We start from the raw sequence: 20863 nt of genomic DNA on the forward strand, positions 1-20863 counted from the left end.
TGCCAGTGCCGTTATGGTAGAGATTTTTTCTTTATTTTTCTTTGTCTCTTGAGATTTCTCTTCAAGACAGAAAACCTGCTTATGTGTTTGAATTGTTGTCATATTCATAACTTCTATACGTATGTAAGCAGGAAGGAAATCTAGCAAGTCTGTTCAGTCTGCCTTGTTGCTGGAAGTCAGGAGCCATCTTTTGTGGTTAAGGAGTATTCTAACTCCTTGTAGAGAAAGGGCCATAGCTTTCTCTACAAGGAGTTAGAATACTCCTTAACCACAAAAGGGCCATCTCCAGGTCCTAGCACAAAGCCAGATGCATAGAAGGTCCCCAGCAAATGTTTGGTGACTGGTTTCTTCTCCTTTGCATTTTGGTTGAGGATATCCCGTCCGAGCTGATTTGTCCACTGCTCTAACCACGTTTTTAATATCTACTTCTCCTGTTCAAGACATCACCCACTGAAATACCTAAATCACCCACAAAATGTCAAAAATAATATCTTTGAGATTCCGTATTTCAAGTAAAGAAAGTCAGACCCAGAACAGTTAAGTGGCTTGTTAATATCACATAACCAGTTTTAAAATTATGGACTCATAAGAGTGAGTCCATAATTCGTTAGCCCTATCCACTCTTTCTGTATTAAGGTTAAATGGTTTGTTCTAGATGAGTAATTAATGGTAATTAAGTAGGCACTAGAACTCAATCTAATGGCTACTAGTTAAGTGCTTCTAACCCCTCATCACAGTGCCTGCCTTTACCACAAGGAGCTTGGATATCCACTTTGTTTTCTAAAGGGAATCATACACACTGGAATATATTTCATAGCAATATGTGGAAATTATCAAACAATATCATTAATACCGCACACAAGTAAAATTTTGCTGAAGATCATTCAAACGTGGTTGCAGCAGTACATCCACAGGGAACTGCCAGAAATTCAGGTCGGATTCAGAAGAGGACGTGGAACCAGGGATATCATTGCTGATGTCAGATGGATCCTAGCTGAAAGCAGAGAATACCAGAAGGATATTTACCTGTGTTTGATTGACTATGCAAAGACATTTGACTGTGTGGATCATAACAAATTATGGATAGCATTGTGAAGAATGGGAATTCCAGAACACTTAATTGTGCTCCTGAAGTACCTGTACATAAATCAAGAGGCAGTCCTTCAAACAGAACAAGGAAATACTGAGTGGTTTATAGTCAGGAAAGATGTGCGTCAGGGTTGTATCCTTCCGCCATATTTATTCAATCTGTATGCTGAGCAAATAATCTGAGAAGCTGTACTATATGAACAACAATGGGGCATCAGGGTTGGAGGAAGACTCAATAACAGACTACATTATACAGATGACACAACCTTACTTGCTAAAAGTGAAGAGAACTTGAAGTGTGAACTGATGAAGATCAAAGTCCACAGCTTTTGGTATGGATTACACCTCAACATAAAGAAAACAAAAATCCTCACAACTGGACCAATAAGCAACATCATGATAAACAGAGAAAACATTGACTTGGTCAAGGATTTCATTTTACTTGGATCCACAATCAATGCCCATGAAAGCAGCAGTCAAGAAATCAAACCACACATTGCACTGGGCAAATATGCTGCGAAAGACTTCTTTAAAGTGTTAAAAAGCAAAGATGTCACCTTGAAGACTAAGGTGTGCCTGACCCATGCCATGGTGTTTTCAATTGCCTCATATGCACGTGAAAGCTGGACAATGAATAGGGAAGACCAAAGAACTGATGCCTTTGAATTATGGTGTTGGCAAAGAATATTGAATATACCACGGACTGCCAAAAGAATGAACAAATCTGTCTTGGAAGAAGTACAACCAGAATGCTCCTTAGAAGCAAGTATATCTCACATACTTTGACATGTTATCAGGAAAGATCAGTCCCTGGAGAAGGACATCATGCTTGGTAAGGTAGAGGTTTAGAGAAAAAGAGGAAGACCCGTAACAAAATGGATTTACACAGTGGCTGCAACAATGGCCTCAGGCATAATCACGATTTCGAGGATGGTGCAGGACCGGGCAGTGTTTCGTTCTGCTGTACCTGGGGTAGCTATGATTCAGAACCGGCTCGATGACACCTAACAACAACAACAACACCCGTATGATAATAATGACATTTCCTTATGTTCTTTTAAATTGTAATAAGTAGTATTAGAAATATTAGACCTATTTTTAATACTTTTACTGACCATCTTGGAAAATTAAATGTAGAACATACTTGACAGGCACTCTTCATGCTACTTGAAAAAGGGGCATAAAATCATATTAAAAATTCCAAATGGAAAATATTAATTTCTTCTTCTAAAGTAGAATAACTAGAAGAAAAAGATATAATCTGTTTTAGTAAGTCTAGTTTGATTTAGTGGGGGCAATAAAAACATTTTTTCTTAGTCATAGAAATTCCATCTACAGAATCTTTCTAGTGTTTGGCTCAGAGTCTTTGGGGGTTTAAAATCTAGGCATCTGTCATATGTCCCAGACCAGGAATTTGAAATAGGTGAATGAGAATACAGTTTAGTCTTAAAGGAGAGAAAAATGTTTTTAAAAGTTCGTTCTGTTGTAAAAAAAAAAAAAAAAGGGAAGATATATACAAATGAAATATATAAAGTATAGCCTTGATTTAAGGTAAAGGTTGTTCATTATTTACTACTTGGTTAAGTATTTCAACCAACTGTTAAATGGTTTAAGAGGCTTCCCCCGATGGTAGAATGTAGCAAAAATATTGAAAACCAAATGCAGGAAGTTCTAGCAGTTCTTAGAGCTGTTTCTGTCTCTCTTTTGAGGTAGTCGATTGAACTTAATGATTAAACCTCCTGTAGACCTTCCGTCTGATAACCGGACGCTCAGTCCAAAGGTCCAACCCAGGTCAACGGTACCTGTAGTTCAAGGTGTAGCTCAGGGAGCGGAGGGAGCGGTTCTCTGCACCGTGTGGCCAGTTTCTGCGGAGTCAATTCCCACTCACGGTAACCCGTGTGTGCACAGCAGAACTCTTCTACAGGGTTTTCAAGGTGACCTTTCAGAAGCGAATCACCAGGCCTGTCTTTCAAGGTACCCCCGGGTGGATTTGAACTGCCAACCTTTCAGCTAGTAGTCAAGTGCTTAACCGTTTGCACCACCCAGCCTTAAAAAACCAGAACAAAACAAAACCTATTGCCATCGAGTCTATCTCAACTCACAGAAACCCCGTGTATGTCCGAGTAGAACTGAACTGCACTCCATGGGGTTTTCAATGCTGTAACTGTACGGAAGGCCTTTCTCCTGAGGCACCTCTGAAGAGGCAGCCAAACGCATACAGTTTGTACCACCCGGAGACCTCGTTAGTGGTTAGCTAACGTTTATGGAGTGTTTACAGTATGCTAGACATTATCTTAAAACTTTGAAACATATTAACTCCTATAACTCTCACAGCAGCCTGTGAGGTGGGGTCTATTATTATTCCCATAATAGAAAAACTAACACAGAGAAAGATTAAGTAATTTATGTAGTTAGTAAATGGCGGCACCGGGAATTACATGCAGGCAGTCCGGCTCCAGCACTTGCTCTAAAGTACACACTCTTAACCGCCATGCTCTATAACAGACCTTCAACCGCATGTGTCATTAGAGACCCACAGATGGTGGTCACATTAAGAACTTAGTATGAAATATCTCATACCTGAAAATCCAGGAAAAACCCACTAAGCCAAGATTCTAGACACTTCACTTCTAAAAGTGATTTTAAAAATTGGATCAGCACTTTAAACTTCACTAATTTTGATGTTAAAATAATCCATGTCCCCTCTACACCCAGACACATCCAAACTCCCTGAGGGACCGAATTGCTGTGCTGAGGGCTGCGGGGACCATGGTCTTGAGGGAGCATCTAGCTCAGTTGGCATAACATACTTTATAAAGAAAATGTTCTACATTCTACTTTGGTGAGCAACGTCTGGAGTCTTAAAAGCCTGTGAGTGGCCATCTAGGATACTCCACTAGTCTCACCCCTTTGGGAGCAAAGAAGAATGAAGAAAACTAAAGATATAAGGGAAAGATTAGTCCAAAGGACTAATGGACCACATCTACCGTGGCCTCCACCAGACTGAATCCAGTACAACTAGATTGTGCCTGGATACCACCACTGACTGCTCTGACAGGGATCACAATAGAGGGTCCTGGATAGAGCTGGAGAAAAATGTAGAACAAAATTCTAATTCAAAAAGAAAGACCAGACTTGCTGGCCTGACAGAGACTGGAGGAACCCTGAGAGTACGGCCCCAGAACACTGTTTCAGCTCAGTAATGAAGCCACTCCTGAGGTTCACCCTTCAGTCAAAGATTGAACAGGCCCAGGGAACAAAACGAGACCTAAAGAGGTGCATGAGCCCTGGGGCAGGGACTGGAAGGCAGGAGGGAACAGGAAAGCTGGTAATAGGGAACCTAGGGTTGAGAAGGGAAAGTGTTGACATGCCATGGGGTTGTTAACCAATGTCATACAACAATGTGTGTACTCTTTGATGAAGAAACTAGTTTGTTCTGTAAACCTTCATCTAAAGTTCAATGAAAAAAATAAAAATAATCCATGTCCCTCAGCCAATTACACTTCAAAACATATTCCTCAGAAAAATAATGCCTTGTCTTTAGGGTGGTTATATGAAGAAGAAACAGAGAGCTGGGTAAAGGAGAAGAAGAGAGATTTACAACAGCAAGATCAAGACTGAATAAAACCACAAAAAAAAACCCACTGCCATCAAGTTGATTCCAACTCATAGCGACCCTATAGGACAGAGTAGAACTGCCCCATAGAGTTTCCAAGGAGCGCCTGGCAGATTTGAACTGCTGACCTCTTGGTTAGCAGCCATAGCACTTAACCACTACACCACCAGGGTTTCCGAATAACACTACAGCTGCCTAAAATCCAACATCCTTAATCCAGAAAACACTTCTTTTAAAAAAAAAAAAAAAATGCAACTGTCCTCCTGACAGTCACATGAATTTGATTTATTACAGAGCTTGCCTTTTTGAGGAAGTGTTGCAACTGAGTAAAATGAAAGGCAAATGTCTGTGAGCAAATTATTTTCTGAGAAAAAACAAAGTCTCCAACTCCCTTGACCTTTCCCCACAATGTATATTTCCTATTGTGTAAGAATGATCAATTCTATGAGGTCTGGCATTGGGGCTTGTGAACATTTCAACCTACTATCTATTAGTCGTTAGTTTTGAGTCACAAGCAAGTTCTATGGTAGGGAATGAAGATTAGAGCATTTGGAAAGGGAAGGGAAAGACAGCCATGATGGCAGAGAGCATGAAATCCTATGAGTCAGGAGAGGTATAAAATATGATTGAATAAGATATAATCATCATTGCTAATATGTTATGAGATTTAAATACTTACCCATTGGTAGGAATTAAAGAAAACATAATTGACTTTGGGCATCTTTATGTTTCCACCAGGCCTAGCTTATGTTGGAAAATGTCAACGGAAAGAAATACAACAAAGCTTAATTGTTCTCATTTCATTTTTATCACCAAGTGTGATGAGACTGGAAAGTCATGTCATTTCTTGTGTTACAAGGTTCTTGCTGTTGGAAGCCAACAGAGATGAAGGAGAACCATATGTCTGTCCACTTTGAAAATACATCAGATAAGGTGGATAATTTTCTATGAAGAATGCCCAATATGCAAAGCCCAGAGCTTTGGCAAAACTTGGATATGCTCAAACGTACAAGCTATTTCTTGAAACACACTACAAAATTACTGGTTACATAGCTAAACAAAAGAGGCCACACACAATTAGAGAGAGCTTAATGAAGCCAAGAGTCCTAGAAACGGTTCATGTGTCTCATGGCTTGGAGCAGCAGAAGAAAACTAAAACGGTGTCTTTCTGAACTGAGGTAAACAATTTCAGAATTGCATTCCTTCTAGTGTTTTGAAGTAAATTACAAGAATTTGGTAGCGACAGTATTTTACTTCTGATACAACTATTTGGCAACTCTTATTCTGTTTCAGATTTTCACGTGATTCTTTCTTTTACTCATCAACTATGTATTGGCAACTACAAGTACTGTTCTGGGTGGAGGGAATACAAGTTAATAAGTTCTCTTACAGCTTTTATTCTAGAAGTGGAGAAACAGACAATAAACACATGAGTAAGAAACTTTCAGGTGATAAAAGCCATGAAGAAAGTAAATGTGAGAGTCAAAAGGGATGATAACCTTAGACTGGGTGAATAGGAAATGTCTCTTTGGGGAGGTGATATTAACCTAAGACCTAAATAATCAGAGAAGGAGATAGCCATGTGAAGCTGTGAGTGAAGAGTATTCCAGGCAAAATGACATCATCAGAGAAGTCATGGGCTCTTTTGGAAATTACAATGGTCATTAATAGTTTTGAATAAATTCTTTGCTAAGCAAAAAAAAAAAAAAAAAAGGAATAGGAAATCATGTTACTGGGAACATAGATGGAGGGAGTGTTGTCCTCGGCAATATATCAGATTGTGCTACTTTGATGAAAAAGACCGTTATTTCTTACCATTTGGATCATCCACATATAAAAATGTCAGAGACCGCCAGCAATTCTGAGAGTAGTCTTGCTTAGTCCCATGAGATGCTGTAACTTTATCACAGCCAGAGACTTGAACTGTGACTTTTTATAAAAGGCCTTATTAAGAAATAGGAGCAGAATAAAAAGTTTTTCTCTACAACATAAAAAAAAAAAAAAATTGGCATTCTAGAGGCCACATCTTGAAACACTTGTTTGATATCGAAACCAAACCCTCTGGTGTCAAATCAATTCCGACCCATGGCAACGGTACAGGACAGAGTAGAACTGCCCCATAAGGTTTCCAAGGGGTGGCTAGTGGATTCGAACTGCCAACCTTTTAGTTAGCAGCCAAGCTCTTAACCACTGCACCACCAGGGCTCCTTCTATTTAAACCAATGATTTATTAAAAACAATAATAAGAAGAAAAGCTTGCTTTTAGAATAATTAGAAAGATATGAACCCACTCATGGCTGGTTTGACGGATGTGTTTGGGGTTAGGTCAATGTTAGAAATCTTTCAATTAAAGGCAGTCGTCAGGAAGAGTATATCCTGAAAAGACAGTCTTTTTTGCTGTTCTGGAGGAGACAAACAACTATATATAATAAAAAAGACAACAATACAACTTTGCAGAGCTAGAGAAAGTGCTTTTGCACAACGTCCTAGAAGGTGGAAAAGCCTTGGTAGTTAGTCCACAGCCAAAAATCTATAGACACGGTTTGAAGACTCTGAGAAAACTTAAAGTCGAAGCATGAATGTGAATCTCCACCCTTATAAACAGTATTAATAATGTAGATCTCATTTCTCCACGAAGCTTAACTGCCTGGGAAAACCACAGCATGATTTGTGTCTCTTGGATACTGCGTATCTTTGTAAATTACAGTTTTCAGCCATTGTTGCCTCAAAAAGAAGAGATGAATTAATTGATTGAGTTACCATTGTGTTCCCTTTAGGTAAAACACTTTTAAGCTTCAATTTCCCCATCTGTAACGTGGAGATAATAATATCTGCCTCAAGGGTAGTTGTCAGGATTAACTGAGCTAGGGCATGTGATGTTTTCAACATAGTACCTAGAAAGTGGTAAGAATTTTAAAAATTTTACGTAGATAATAATCACACTCTCCAGCTAAACACCAGTAACTGCTCATTGACATTTACTCTGAGCAGTTTTTTTCTATTTATTCAGGAAGAGGCCATTATTTTTTCATGAAAAATAAAAGTGAGAGAGACATAATTCATTCTAAAGATTGCTTTTATATTCCATTTCAGTTGACAAAATAAATTTCTAAATGCAATAAAGTAAATTTACCCCAAATTTTACATATATGTGTTTCTGTATGTTTTTTTTTCTGAGAAAAGCATTCATTGTTTTTTATCAGTTTACCAGAGATATACCTGTCTTTCCTCAAAAAAATAAATTTAAGAACAATGTATCTCTATACCCAAGTAAAGGGACGAAAGTGAGAGCATTCAACAATTACAGAGAATGGGACAGAATGGAATGGGAAGGAAAAAGGCAGAGTAGAGCGGGATGGAGTGAATGGAAGGGAATGAAGTGGAATGAAGCAATTTACCAACTGAAACTCACCCTTAAGAATAAAATGCACAAGGCAAACAGTACCAGCCTTTTAATCTTTTTCTTTAAATGATAATGATAACTCCTTTCTTTTCCACTGTGTTTACTCAAAAGCTGAGGGGTTCCCTTGGATAAAGAGCTATATAAAGAAACAATTGAAAATTATGCTCAGAGCAAGGGGAAAGTTTGTGTTTTCTGAGAACCTGGTCTGCTTCTACTATCCTACAACAGACCTTTGCTACTTTGTATACTTCCCTTTGGATCTCAGCCTGCAGGAAGCTGGGGGATACACATTGTATTTATTTGTAGAAATTCCCCCTAGCCTATGACTTTCATATACCTTTTATCCCCCCATTTACTTTTTGCCTCTTCCTTATTTTGTTTCTGTACTTTGACCCTTGTTTTAATGGCTCTATTGTTCCCCTGTCCTTTAGGTTACATCAGGCTTCACTTTAAAAGTAGGTATCAGATAATTAACCAGCTTTTTTTAAAGAGAAATGAATTCCTGATACAGGCTACAATGGAGATGAGCCTGAAAACATTACGCTTAGTGAAACAAGTCTCTCACAAAAGGACAAATGTTGTATGATCCCGCTTATGTGAAATATCTAGAATTGGCAAATGTGTAGAGGCCCAAGTTTATTAGTGGTTTCCAGGGCAGAGGGGAGGGGAAAGGAGGAAACTTTGTTTAGGGGACACTGAGCTTCTGTTAGGGATGATGGAAAAATTTGAAAAAAGATAGCAGTGATGGTTGCATATGATGAAAGTAATTAATGTCACTGACTTGTACTTTAAAAAAAGTAAAATGGCAAATGTTTTGTTATATACAAATACACCACAATAAGAAAAAGTAGACATCACAGGAAGGAAGGAAGAAAAAGGAAAGGAAGGAGGGGAAGACATCTTAGAAGTATACCCTTTAAATAAGGTCTTGGAAACAGCTCGCTCAGTTGCTAACAGAAAGACTGGTGATTCAAATCCACACAGAGGCACCTCAAAAGAAAGGCCGGGAGATCTACTTCTGAAAAACCAGCCGTTGAAAAGCTGTGGAGCGTAGTTCTACTCTGACACACATGGGATCGCCGTGAGTAGGAGTCAACTCGACAGCAGCTGGTTACTGGTTATAATAAATTTAGCAGCCTTACGTGGTGAGAGCTGTAATTCTTAATTTTTTTTAAATCTCAAGCTATTTTACAAACCTCGAACAAACAAAAACACTTTCTCATGTTTAAATTGTATTTGTTTTTGTTCTGGTAAAGTGTTCTCATGCTGTTCTCTAAATACTGTTAATACCAAAAACGAAATGAAACAAGACAAAAACAGTTGGCAGTAGAACTGTGCTCCACAGGGTTTCCAATGGTTGATTTTTCAGAAGTAGATCCCCAGGCCTTTCTTCCAAGGCACCTCGGGGTGGACTCAGACCTCTAATCTTTCAGTTGACAGCCAAGCTTGTTAACCATCTGTACCACCCAGGGACTCCTACTACAGTATTCTCTAAATACTTTCTTCGGGAAAAGACAGACACATTGCCGCTACCTGTCCATCAGCAGCCAATATGTTTGACATCTTTTGTCCTCAGCAGTGGATCTCTGCAGCATGCGTTGCTCCTGCTAGCTCTCCCAACCTCCTGTCTTCCACAGACGGACAGACTGACTTTCCTGCTGCCCTCTCAAGATCGGCATTCTTTACCCTTATTTACTCAGCTTTGTTAAAACTTCTTCTTACTTTTTTCTACAAAAGGGAGTGTTCGGCATACCCAACTCTGGAATTTCTTCTTTTATTGAAAACCTCCATAGCCCAAGGAAACCACTATTAGAATTATTTTGAAAGTCTCTGCTGTGAGTTCCTGAGGGAGAGCCTGTTTTAACATCCTCAAATTACACTCCATCAACCCCACCATCCGCCTTTAACCCAGGGCCAGCTCTGGCAGACACCAGGTGATTAATAAATACTTACTGAATAATCAGAAAAATCATTTTTTAAAATTATCTTGATTTCTGAGTCGTTTTCTACACCTGGAAAGTGGCAATTTCATGTCAGTACCATAAAAAAAAAAAAATTCATTTTATTCACAACTCTAGTGAAAACATACCTAAGCTCCTTCTTGACACGAAATTCCATTTCACGTACACACACACATTTTTGTATGTGTGTGTGTGTGTGTCCCTTACTATTTATCTTTTTGGATTTGGCTAAACAAACCCAAGCCTGTATTGTTAATTATTTTAATTATTACTCTGTGATTAATTCTGTCAGGAGTTAAAAGAACATAAAGAGGCCAACTCAGCCATGTCATTCCCCACCCTGCCCATTCACACACTCGTATCCATGTACGGTACAACCATATCCAGCCACCGACAGACTCTCGTCTTCTATATTTAATAAATGGCATCCTGGTCAGCAGCCTCAGCCTAGATGAGGCACTTTCAAATACTGGTGTGTCGGTGGCAGGGACAGAGGCGCAATGCCTTCTATCACACAAAGTTAATCCTAGGACAGCATTACCTCTCTGGATCTTGATCACAGCCTTCCAGATGGCCAGTCCCAAGGTGACCAAGGCCAGCAGCCCACACACAATGGCAACCAGCCCCCTGAGGTAACAGACACGGCAGGAAACCATGATGAAGTCAAACCGCAAATCCACTCCTGGATGGAAAACAACTAGCTTCTTTTCTTCTTGAGCCGAGAGGTTTAACCTGAAATTATCCTAAAAAATAAAAATAATTCCTCCTTTCAGTGATCAGGCAGACGTCCTCATTTTTTAGGACTCTTGAGGTTGACCAGGATGCAGTGTTGTGTCAGCTAATGTTAGGTTCATACTCTGCTTGTAATTTCCTCAGCCTTTACCAGATGAGAATATGAAAGGAGCAACTGGAGTTATGGGAAAAGAGTGATAACTCAGGGCAATAAAGAAGGAGGGGAAGGGAACAGTCAAGAGAGTCAAAGGGCAAATGTCCAGACAAGCAAGAAAGTGAAGGAAGGGAACAAAAAAAAAAAAAAAAAAGAGGAAAGCAGGAAGGCGGTGGACCCCGCTGGTCACACACAGCTCAGCTTCCTGTGCTGTTGTATTGGGAAGGGCCAGCCGAGGTAGACCAGCAGATGCTTCAGGCCACACAAACATCTTGTTCCAGAAATGAATTAGGTTGAGACATTGAACAGTTCGCAGCTCTTTAAGGAGCCCATGTCTTGACAGCTGCAGTTGAACAGGCACTACTGCCACAGGGTGAGTTTTGAAAAGCAGGAAGCCCAGCATTTCCACCTCTCTGAGTCTACCTGCAGCTGCAGCTCGGACCGTCTCCTGCCCAGAGTCCCATCTTCCTCACCGTCCCTTCCTCATCCTCAACTGAAAGAAAGAAGGAATGAACATTCCCCCTCCAAGTCTGAGTTCTATTCCAGGCAGAGAGAACAGATGGCGCGGTCTACACTGAATCCTCCCTCAGCTCACCAAACTCCCACTCAATGCCTTTGACATGTCAGGTTGTTACAAGTCACAGATGAGGTCCTCCAAGCCTTCATGTTCTCTCAGGGATGAGATACCTAAAGGAGACATAGTAACTATTATGAAAGATACTCTAATTACCACAGAGCAGTTGGCCATCAATGCCTCCAGAGTATTAACAAAGGGCTTAGGAAAGAAAGGCTTCACACTTCAAGCCTTTTCAAAGATTTATTTAAAACCTATTTAAACACCCCCCAAACAGCTATGTACTTTTTTCCCAATTCTCTACAGCACTCACTTCATAAAAGTAGAGCTTTCAGGGCATATGAGCATAGGCCCCATCTGACCTTTACCCCACCTGGGGTTTCGGGAAAGTGTACTGATCTACCACAAAATAGAAGAAGTTAGAGGCAATGCTCCAGAAGCAGAGATGTGTTCACCGTACGTGAGTGCACAGAAAATGTCTGACAGGGTACTTACGAACCCCTCGTAGGGGAAATGAAGGGGGAAAAACTCACTTTTCATTTTATGTCCCTTTTGTGATGTGAATTTTTTACTTTTGTGTATTTTATTTAATTATGATGATAAATATGTATTATTCAATAATACAAATAACTATTTTCAATAACTGTAAATCTAAGAAAAGGAACTAGCACTTACGAAACACCTAGAATATACCAAGCACTGTGCTATGTGCTTTACGTATCTGTATCTCATTTATTTCTGACAGTAGCTCCTTATAATAGAACATATTTTTGCCCGTTGCATGAACGAGGAAATGAGGATAAAGCAGGTATTACTTTAACGACAGTTCTGTGGTGAAGTAAATTTGGGTGACACTAGTTTACACAAAGGTAAACAGTTTTCTTTACACCTTGTTCTTAGGTGCCTTTGAGTCATAGCAACCCTCCGGACAACAGAACAAAACACTGGCAGGTCCTGCGTCATCCTCACAATCATTGTTATGCTTGAGACCGCTATTGCAGCCACTGTGCCATTCCATGTCATCAAGGGTCTTGCTCTTTTTCACTGACTCTCTACTTCACCGAGCATAATATCTTTCTCCAAGGACTATTCCTTCCTGATAACACGTCCAAAGTACCTGAGACAAAGTCTTGCCTTTTCACTTCTAAAAATCATTCTGGCTGTATTTCTTCCAAGATGGGCTTGTTCAATCTTATGGCATCCCATGGTACATTCAATATTCTTTGCCAAAACCATAATTCAAAGGCATCAATTCTTCAGTCTTCCTTATTTATTGTCCAGCTTTTGCATGCATATGAGGCAATTGAAAACACCGTGGCTTGGGTCAGGCACCCCTTAGTCCTCAAAGTGACATCATTGTTTTAAAACACATGAAAGAGGTCTTTTGCAGCAGATTTGCCCAATGCAATAACGTCGTTTGATTTCTTGAGTACTCTTCCATGGATGTTGATTGTGGATCCAGGTAAAATGAAATCCTTGCCAACATCAATCTTTTCTCTTAACTTGCATATGAGCAATTGATGGTCTGCTTAACGTGATGTTGCTTAGTGGTCCAGTTGTGAGGATATTTATTTTCTTTTTGTTGAAGTGTAGTCCATACTGAAGGCTGTGGTCTTTGATTTTTATCAGTAAGTGCTTCAGGTTCGCTTTGCTTTCAGCCAGCAGTGTTGTGCCATCTGCTTATTGCAGGTTGTTAATGAGTCTTCCTACAACCCTGATGCTGCATTCTTCTCCATATAGTCCAGCTTCCTAGATTATTTGCTCAGTATAGAGACTGAATTTTAAGTATCACGGAAGTATACAACCCTGATGGACAATTTCCCTGATTTTACACCTCCAAGTATCCCCTTGTTCTGTTCGAACAAGTTCCTCTTGGTCTGTGTACAGGTTCCACATAAGCACAATTAACTGTTCCGCAATTCTCATTCTTTACACTGTTATCCATAAATTATTATGATCCACACAGTCGAATGCCTTTACACAGTCAATAAAACACAGGGAAATACCTTTCTGGTATTCTCTGCTTTCCGCCAAGATCCATCTGACATCAGTAATGACATCCCTCATTCCACGTCTCTTCTGAATCCGGCTTGAATTTCTGGCAGTTCTCTGTCAATGTAAGACAGGGAGCAAAGGCCCTGAGATCAGAGGGTGCCTGTCTGAGAAATAGCAAAGAGACTGCTGTGGTTAGAGGACAAACATGTAAAGGAGAAATAGACTATACAATCAGGGAGGTAATAGGCGATTGAGTGTGGAACCTAGAGACTTAGTAAGACAAGGAACAGAGGGGCCCCCAAATCCGCAAAAAAAAATAACAAGAAATGGGCCAGGGTACAGAAACAAAGCCATTCACCAGGACGATGGGGCAGGGTATCTAAAAATAGCCTGCAAGCTTCTGTAAAGTTGCCTTTCAGAAGCAGCTGGAGAAGATCAGGCCCAGGGACATGCACAGAACATCCACCTGTGACCGCTGTGTGACCTTCCACCAGGGGCAGTGAGGGGCTACACCCCCAGCCAGGGAATCGAACCAGGGGAGCGGGAGACTGCACAGGCACAACACCCATTAATAAGTCCTGCTACGAATCCCAGAGGCCTCTGGGTTAGGAGCCATCTTGGAAACCTGCTGCTTGTGCACCGTGGTTAACATATCCCTGCCTGTGCCTATGAATAAACATGAATCTTTTCCCACCCAAGAACTTTTAAAAACTCCGGCCATCTTTTGTTCTGTGAGATGAGGGTATGCGTTGCTCTAGGCCCTCCTCATTTCTGCTTGCAAGCCTCTTCAATAAACCTTTGCTCGTGTAGAAAACTACGTGCCTTACCTGCTCATTCTTGACCAGTGAGAGGCAAGAACCTTATTCTGGTAACAAATGTACTGCTGCAACTGTTTTTGAATTATCTTCACCAAAATTTTACTCGTGTGTGACATTAATGATATTCAATAATTTCAGCATTCTGTTGGATCACCTTTCTTTGGAAAGGGCACAATATGGGTCTTTTCCAGTTGGTCGGCCAGGTAGCTATCTTCCAAATTTCTTAGCATAGACACGGGTGAGCACTTCCAGCATTGCATCTTTTTGTCATAACAACTCAATTGGTATTCCGTCAACTCCTGGAGCCTTGTTTTTCACCAATGCCTTCAGTGCACCTTGGAATTCTTCCTTCCATACCATCTGTTCTTGATCATATGCTATCTCCTGAAATGTTTGAAGGTAGACCAATTCTTTTTGGTGCAGTGACTCTGTGTAGTCCTTCCATCTTCTTTTGATGCTTCCTGTGTCAGTCAATATTTTCTCCATAGAACCCTTCAATATTGCAACTTGAAGCTTCAATTTTCTCCTCAGCTCTTTCAGCTTAAGAAATGTCGAGGGTGTTCTTCCCTTTTGGTTTTCTATCTCTGGGTCTTTGCACGTTTCATTAGAACACTTTGCTTTGTCTTCTCAAGCTGCCATTTGAAATCTTCCATTCAGTTCTTTTACTTCATTTTTTTTTTTTTTTTAATTCCCTTTAGCTACTCTACATTCAAGAGCAAGTGCCAGAGTCTTTTTTGACATTCGTTTTGGTCTTTTCTTTCCTCCCAGATTTTTAATGACCTTTTTGCTTTCTTCATGTATGATGTCATTAATATTATTCCACAACTCATCTTATGTTTGATCATTAGTGTTCAATGTGTCAAATCTATTTTTTAGATGATCTCCAAATTCAGGTGGGATACACTTAAGGTTGTATTTTGGTTCTCGCGGACTTGCTTTAATTTTCTTCAGCTCAACTTAAACTGGCGTATGAGCAATTCATGGTCTGCTCTGTAGTCAGCTCCTGGCCTTGTTCTGACTGATGATATTGAGCTTTCCCACCGTTTCTTTCCACAGATGTAGTCGATTTGATTCTGTGCTTTTCTTCCAGTGAGGTTCACATGTATAGTTGACATTTATGTTGTTGAAAAAAGGTGTTTGCAATGAAGAAGTCATTGGTCTTGCAAAATTCTGTCGTGCAATCTCAGCACCACTTCTATCACCAGGGCATAATTTCCAACTACTGATCCTTCTTCTTTGTTTCCAACTTTTGCGTTCCAGTCACCAGTAATCATCAATGCATCTTGATTGCATGTTCGATCAGTTTCAGACTCTAGAAATTGCTAGAAATCTTCAATTTCTTCATCTTCGGCATTAGTGGTTGTTGAGTAAATTTGAATAATAGTCGTATTAACTGTTCTTCCTTGTAGGCCTATGGGTATTGTCCTATCACTGACAGTGTTGTACTTCAGTATAGATCTTGAAATGTTGTTCTGGCATAGTAGACTGTATGATTGTCAGATTAAAAGTGGCCAATACCAGTCCATTTCAGCTCACTAATGCCTAGGATATTGATCTTTATCTGGTGCATTTCATTTTTGACGACTTCTAATTTCCCTAGACTCATACTTTGTACAGTCCACATTCCAATTATTAATGGATGTTTGCAGCTGTTTCTTTTCATTTTGAGTCGTGCCACATCAGCAAATGAAGGTCCCAAGAGCTTGACTCCATCCATGTCATAAAGGTTGACTCTGCTTTGAGGAGACAGCTCTTCCTTAATTGTATTTTGAGTGCCTTGCAGCCTGCAGGGTTCATCTTCTGCCACTATATCAAACAGTGTTTGGGTGCTATTCATAAGGTTTCCACTGGCTAATTCTTTTCAGAAGTAGACTGCCGGGTCCTTCTTCCTATTCTGCCTTAGACTAGAAGCTCCCTGAAACCTGCTCACCATGAGTGATCCTGCTGGTATAGGAAAGACCAGTGGCAAAGCTTCCAGTTCCACAGCAACATGCAGGCCAATAGATAGGGAGACACGTATTTATCAACAGACACACACACCGGGATGATAAAGAAGCAAAGGAAAAAACTAAACAAGGACTAATTAATTTTTTCTTTCTAGTCAATATACATTGAATACCTGGGTAGCACAAACAGTTAAGCTCTTGGTTACTATCCAAAAGGTTGACAGTTGGAATCCACCCAGAGGTGCCTTAGAAGAAAGGCCTGCTGACCTGCTCCCAAAAGATATCAGGCATTGAAAATCCTATGGCGCACAGTTGTATCTGACCCACATGGCATTGTTATGAGTTGGAGTCGACTCAATGACCACTGTTTTTTTTTTTTGGGGGAGGGGGTGTTGATATGATACTCAAGGAGTTTATGATCTAGTTAGAGCAGACATAAGAATTAGAAGACAGCAGTGATAACAATGCAGAAGTAATGAGTTCATAAATGATTGACTCTTTAAGAATAAAAACTACATACCTGAGGAACGTTGAGTGGTGAAATGATTGACTAAGGAGGGGTCATAAAGCAGCATGTATGTGCAAAAAAGCTCTGTTGTTACCAGGTTTCTCAACAAGGATAATGCATTTTATGGTTGGTAATAAAACTTGGGAGAGGTCGTTACCCCATTTGCCACATTATCTTCAGCTTACCATTTTCAAGCCCAAATACGTGTTCCGCTTTGAAGTCTACAGCCTTAAGTTTAAAGCTAATGCTAAAGTAATAGATTACCATACTGATACATTAAGATCTAAAATATTTTTAAACAACCCACACTCTGCCTCTGACTGTCTTTGTGGTCTGACCTGTGACTTGGTTTAGGGTTATGAACCTGGTACTTTGGTTATGTGTTGTTTCCACGCTCTGCCACTAGAGGGTAGCTATTGCCTTTTGTGCCACGAAGCCTCTTTATCAAATTACATCTTCACTACTCAGCCATTGAGTCATAATGTGGCATAAATTTTAGACACATTTCTTGGGGGCCAAGAAGGGGAAGCAGAGAAGGTAGCATATGCTGGCCATAATGGTGTGTCCTGGTGACTCCTTTCCCGAACCTTTGACCAGAATCAAACGTGATGAATATCACCAAAGACATTTGAAGACGACTTTGTGTCTCTCCTGAATGGGACACTACTTGGGGACAGGGGCAGGGGAAAGATGGTCGTTAGAATAAGGCGAGTCCACCCAAGAAGGAACTGGGCATTCACTCTGCAGTAGTATAACCTCTGAAGTGGGAAGAGCTCCCGTTTTGTTGTCAGGAGACCTGTGTCCCATCATGGGCTTGACCACTAATTGTGTGATCTCAGACAAGTCAAAGTCACTGTCTGTCCTCAGGTTCCTCACCTACAGACAATGTCTAATCTTCTCTAAACAATATCATCCTTTGGTTTTCTCTCTTCTTTCTGCTCCTGTAGTTCACCTTCCAATGATACAGATCACGAAGGATTCCTTAGGTGCTACAAAAAAGACAAAAAGTATAGGTCTCATTCGGGGATTATAATGTACTGGGGAAAGAGAATTTATGGCCAGAAATGATTAGAGGGCTGAACAGCATGCCACCCAGTGCTGCCCTGGGCTCTGTGTCATAGGAATTTATAGACAGAAGAGAAGCACCCGTGGTTAGAAGAGCAAGGCTTTGAACTGGGAGGAGGAGGGAAGGGAAGATGCTTAATACAACATACACCTGGAAATTAAATATGTGTTTTGGGAGCAGAGAACATGTCATCCTGATTCAAGGGTTGTGTAGGATGTATGACAACCTAAGCATATATTGAGTAACACCCAACTGAATTGATTGAATTAATTTTATTTTATCTAGGTCAAAACGCTGAGTATAGTAATACTAATTAATTTAGAGGCAAAGGAGATCTAAGCTGACTTCCAAGCAGACGAGACGGTTGCTCCATCCTAAGTTGATAAGCCCTTTACTTAAGGGGGTGGGCTTATTCCTTTGTGTTTTAGAGCCTGTGTGCATTTTGGTTTCAGACACAAATCATCAGGTAGGGAATTATTTCAGCTGTACCCTCAGCTTTTTACTTGAAATCATTATTCCTCCCTGTATAACATTTGGAACCCTGACATCACAGTGATTAAGAGCTATGACGAGCTATGGCTACTAACCAAAAGGTCGGCAGTTTGAATCTACCATCCGCTCCCTGGAAACCCTACACGGCAGTTCTACTCTGTCCTGTAGGGTCACTATGAGTCGGAATTGACTCGATGGCAACAGGTTTGGTTTTCTTGGTATGACATTTGCAAACAGGCAGGACAACCCAAGTTCACAAGAGGGCTCAGATAAGAGGCACTTTCTCGTGCTCTATTTTATCCTTTTATTAGTCATCGTAATTCCTCCCACAGCTCATACACCCACTCAACAAATATGTCATCCCTGCTTTAAAGCACGAAGAGTTCAGAAATACTGATGTCTGATCTCAGAGCTGTTGGTAAAATTATTTTCAAAAGAGAGTGAGCCAGAATTCATTAGGATATCATCTTCACATCTGCAAAAATTAAGTAGTCTGAAAATTATGGGGGGAAAATGCAGGATTGCATTAAGTTCAAAAGTCTTTACTCTTAGAAAGAAATAGATTTAAGTATGAAGAGCTAGAGAGTCATAAAATTCCCTAAGCAAAAAAGACAGCTCGGGCGGGGGTTGCGGATTTCCATAAGCAGGCAGAAATGACAGGTGATTATAAGCCTGACTCCAACTCAGGGAGGTGCACTCGCTGTGCTGTAGAAAGCTGGGAGACCGCCCTCAGTGAAGGGCTGGGTATGGTGACTAGAAATCAGATTCAGAGTCACTGAGAAGCCAGTCTCATTCAATATCTCTGGAACCAACATCCCAATCAGTGGCCTAGGTAGTCCCCCAGATTTCCTGCCATGAACTAATCTTTTCCATAATGATTTCAGCATTGGAACCTATGTTAACATGGGAAGACTTAGAATCAAGTGCAAAAATGTTTCAGAGAATCAAAATCATAATGTTGATATTGCTGTGTTAAGGACTTGTGCACGTTGAGAATTTTGGATATTTATAGTTTCTGAAATAACTTTGTCTACTCAGATTTGTCTTGTACATTCAATCTACAATTTGCTATTGAGTAACAGATGTAGGCTTGTAATTTTAAGTTGAAATCTCACTAAGTTTATACAAAATATTGGAACTGAACAGGACTGCTGTGTTTTTCTGGGTCTCTCAACTTTGCCACGTTTGACATGGTGCAGTCTTACCGCTTTTCTATTGCTTTGTATTAGTGGAAAATATTTGAGTTTTCCTTCTCTGACAGGTTTCAGCCTTGCACAGTCAAGGCTTCCGGAGATTTTACTGTATTAGATTTGTGAGAATTGCCTAAGAACTTGGAAAGATCTGTCTGTCAACGGAAGTACTTAAGAAGGAAATTAAAAATATTTAATTCACAAATACAACTTAACATGTTTAAAAAACCAAACCAAACCCATTGCCATGGAGTCATTTCTGACTCACAGGGACCCTAAAAGACAGAGTAGAACTGCCCCATAGAGTTTCCAAGGAGGGCGTGGTGGATTCGAACTGCAGATCTTTTCGTTAGCAGTCGTAGCTCTTAACCACTACGCCACCAGGTTTCCAGCATGTTTAAAGCAAGATCTGAATTGGGTCCCAACACTGAAATCTTCCTAACAGTGGGGCCCTGGTGGCACAGCACGTAAGAGCTTGGCTGCTACCAAAATGTCGGTAGTTGGAATTCACCAGTTGCTCCTTGGAAACCCTGTGGGGCGGTTCTACTCTATCCTGTAGGGTCGATATGAGTCGAAATGAACTCGATAGCCATTGGTTTTGCTTTTTTAACACTGGGTTTGTGGTGACTCAGTGATGAGAAAGAGCACACCAGGATGGCCGCGGTCCTGACCCAGCCTCCTGTTTCAATAATGAGTAGAGTTTGCAATGTCCCAAATTTGGAGAGTTGATATTATAGAAACCACTGAGGAGCTGGTATGACATTTCACAACATTGACATTCCTTAACAATCAGCCCCCCCACCTCTCTTCCACTGACCAGGGCGTACCCCTACAGAGACTTCCCACCCACAGGGTGTTCGCTTTCTAACATGTCCCAGTCCTCCGTGCACTGACAACTGCACTAGAATTCAGACACTGAGCTACTCAGAGGGTTTCTTCACTTTGGTTATGGCAAATTGAGCATGCTATATCCATGAAGCTGTGTTTGGCCAAAGCTCAGGAACTGAGACCTCTGAGTTTTGGAAGAGGTGAGACAAGACACAAATATAAAGTGAGGGAGGGCGCTCGCCACCCCTTCCTTGTTGAAATATTCCCTTCAGTACCAGAGGATCCACATTGCCCAGAAACGTAAACACACTGTAATTGCAGATCATGATGGAGAGAGTTGGGGAGGTGCTATTTTCCCTAGAGTGGGTGGGGAGGGCCCTCTGAGAAGGGACCACTCTCAGGAAAGTGGCACTTCCCCACCCACCATTCTCTATATTTCTTCCCAGATTTATGTTTCTTCACATCGCTTATTCTTGTGCGAAATTATAGAT

The 20863-nt window shown here is 40.6% G+C and overlaps 1 protein-coding gene across 1 annotated transcript in view; it reads right to left on the bottom strand.

Annotated features, from left to right (window-relative positions):
• ADGRG7 (adhesion G protein-coupled receptor G7) overlaps positions 1 to 10725 on the bottom strand; it is an 89115-nt gene extending 78390 nt beyond the window's left edge. The window contains exon 1 of the mRNA XM_010598622.3: positions 10611 to 10725. Within this exon, the coding sequence (XP_010596924.1) occupies positions 10611 to 10725 (115 nt within the window). The remainder of the gene's footprint in view (positions 1 to 10610) is intronic.
• Between the last annotated feature and the right edge of the window lie 10138 nt (positions 10726 to 20863).

This window comes from Loxodonta africana, chromosome 20, assembly GCF_030014295.1.
Source record: "Loxodonta africana isolate mLoxAfr1 chromosome 20, mLoxAfr1.hap2, whole genome shotgun sequence".
Taxonomy (NCBI): Eukaryota; Metazoa; Chordata; class Mammalia; order Proboscidea; family Elephantidae; genus Loxodonta; species Loxodonta africana.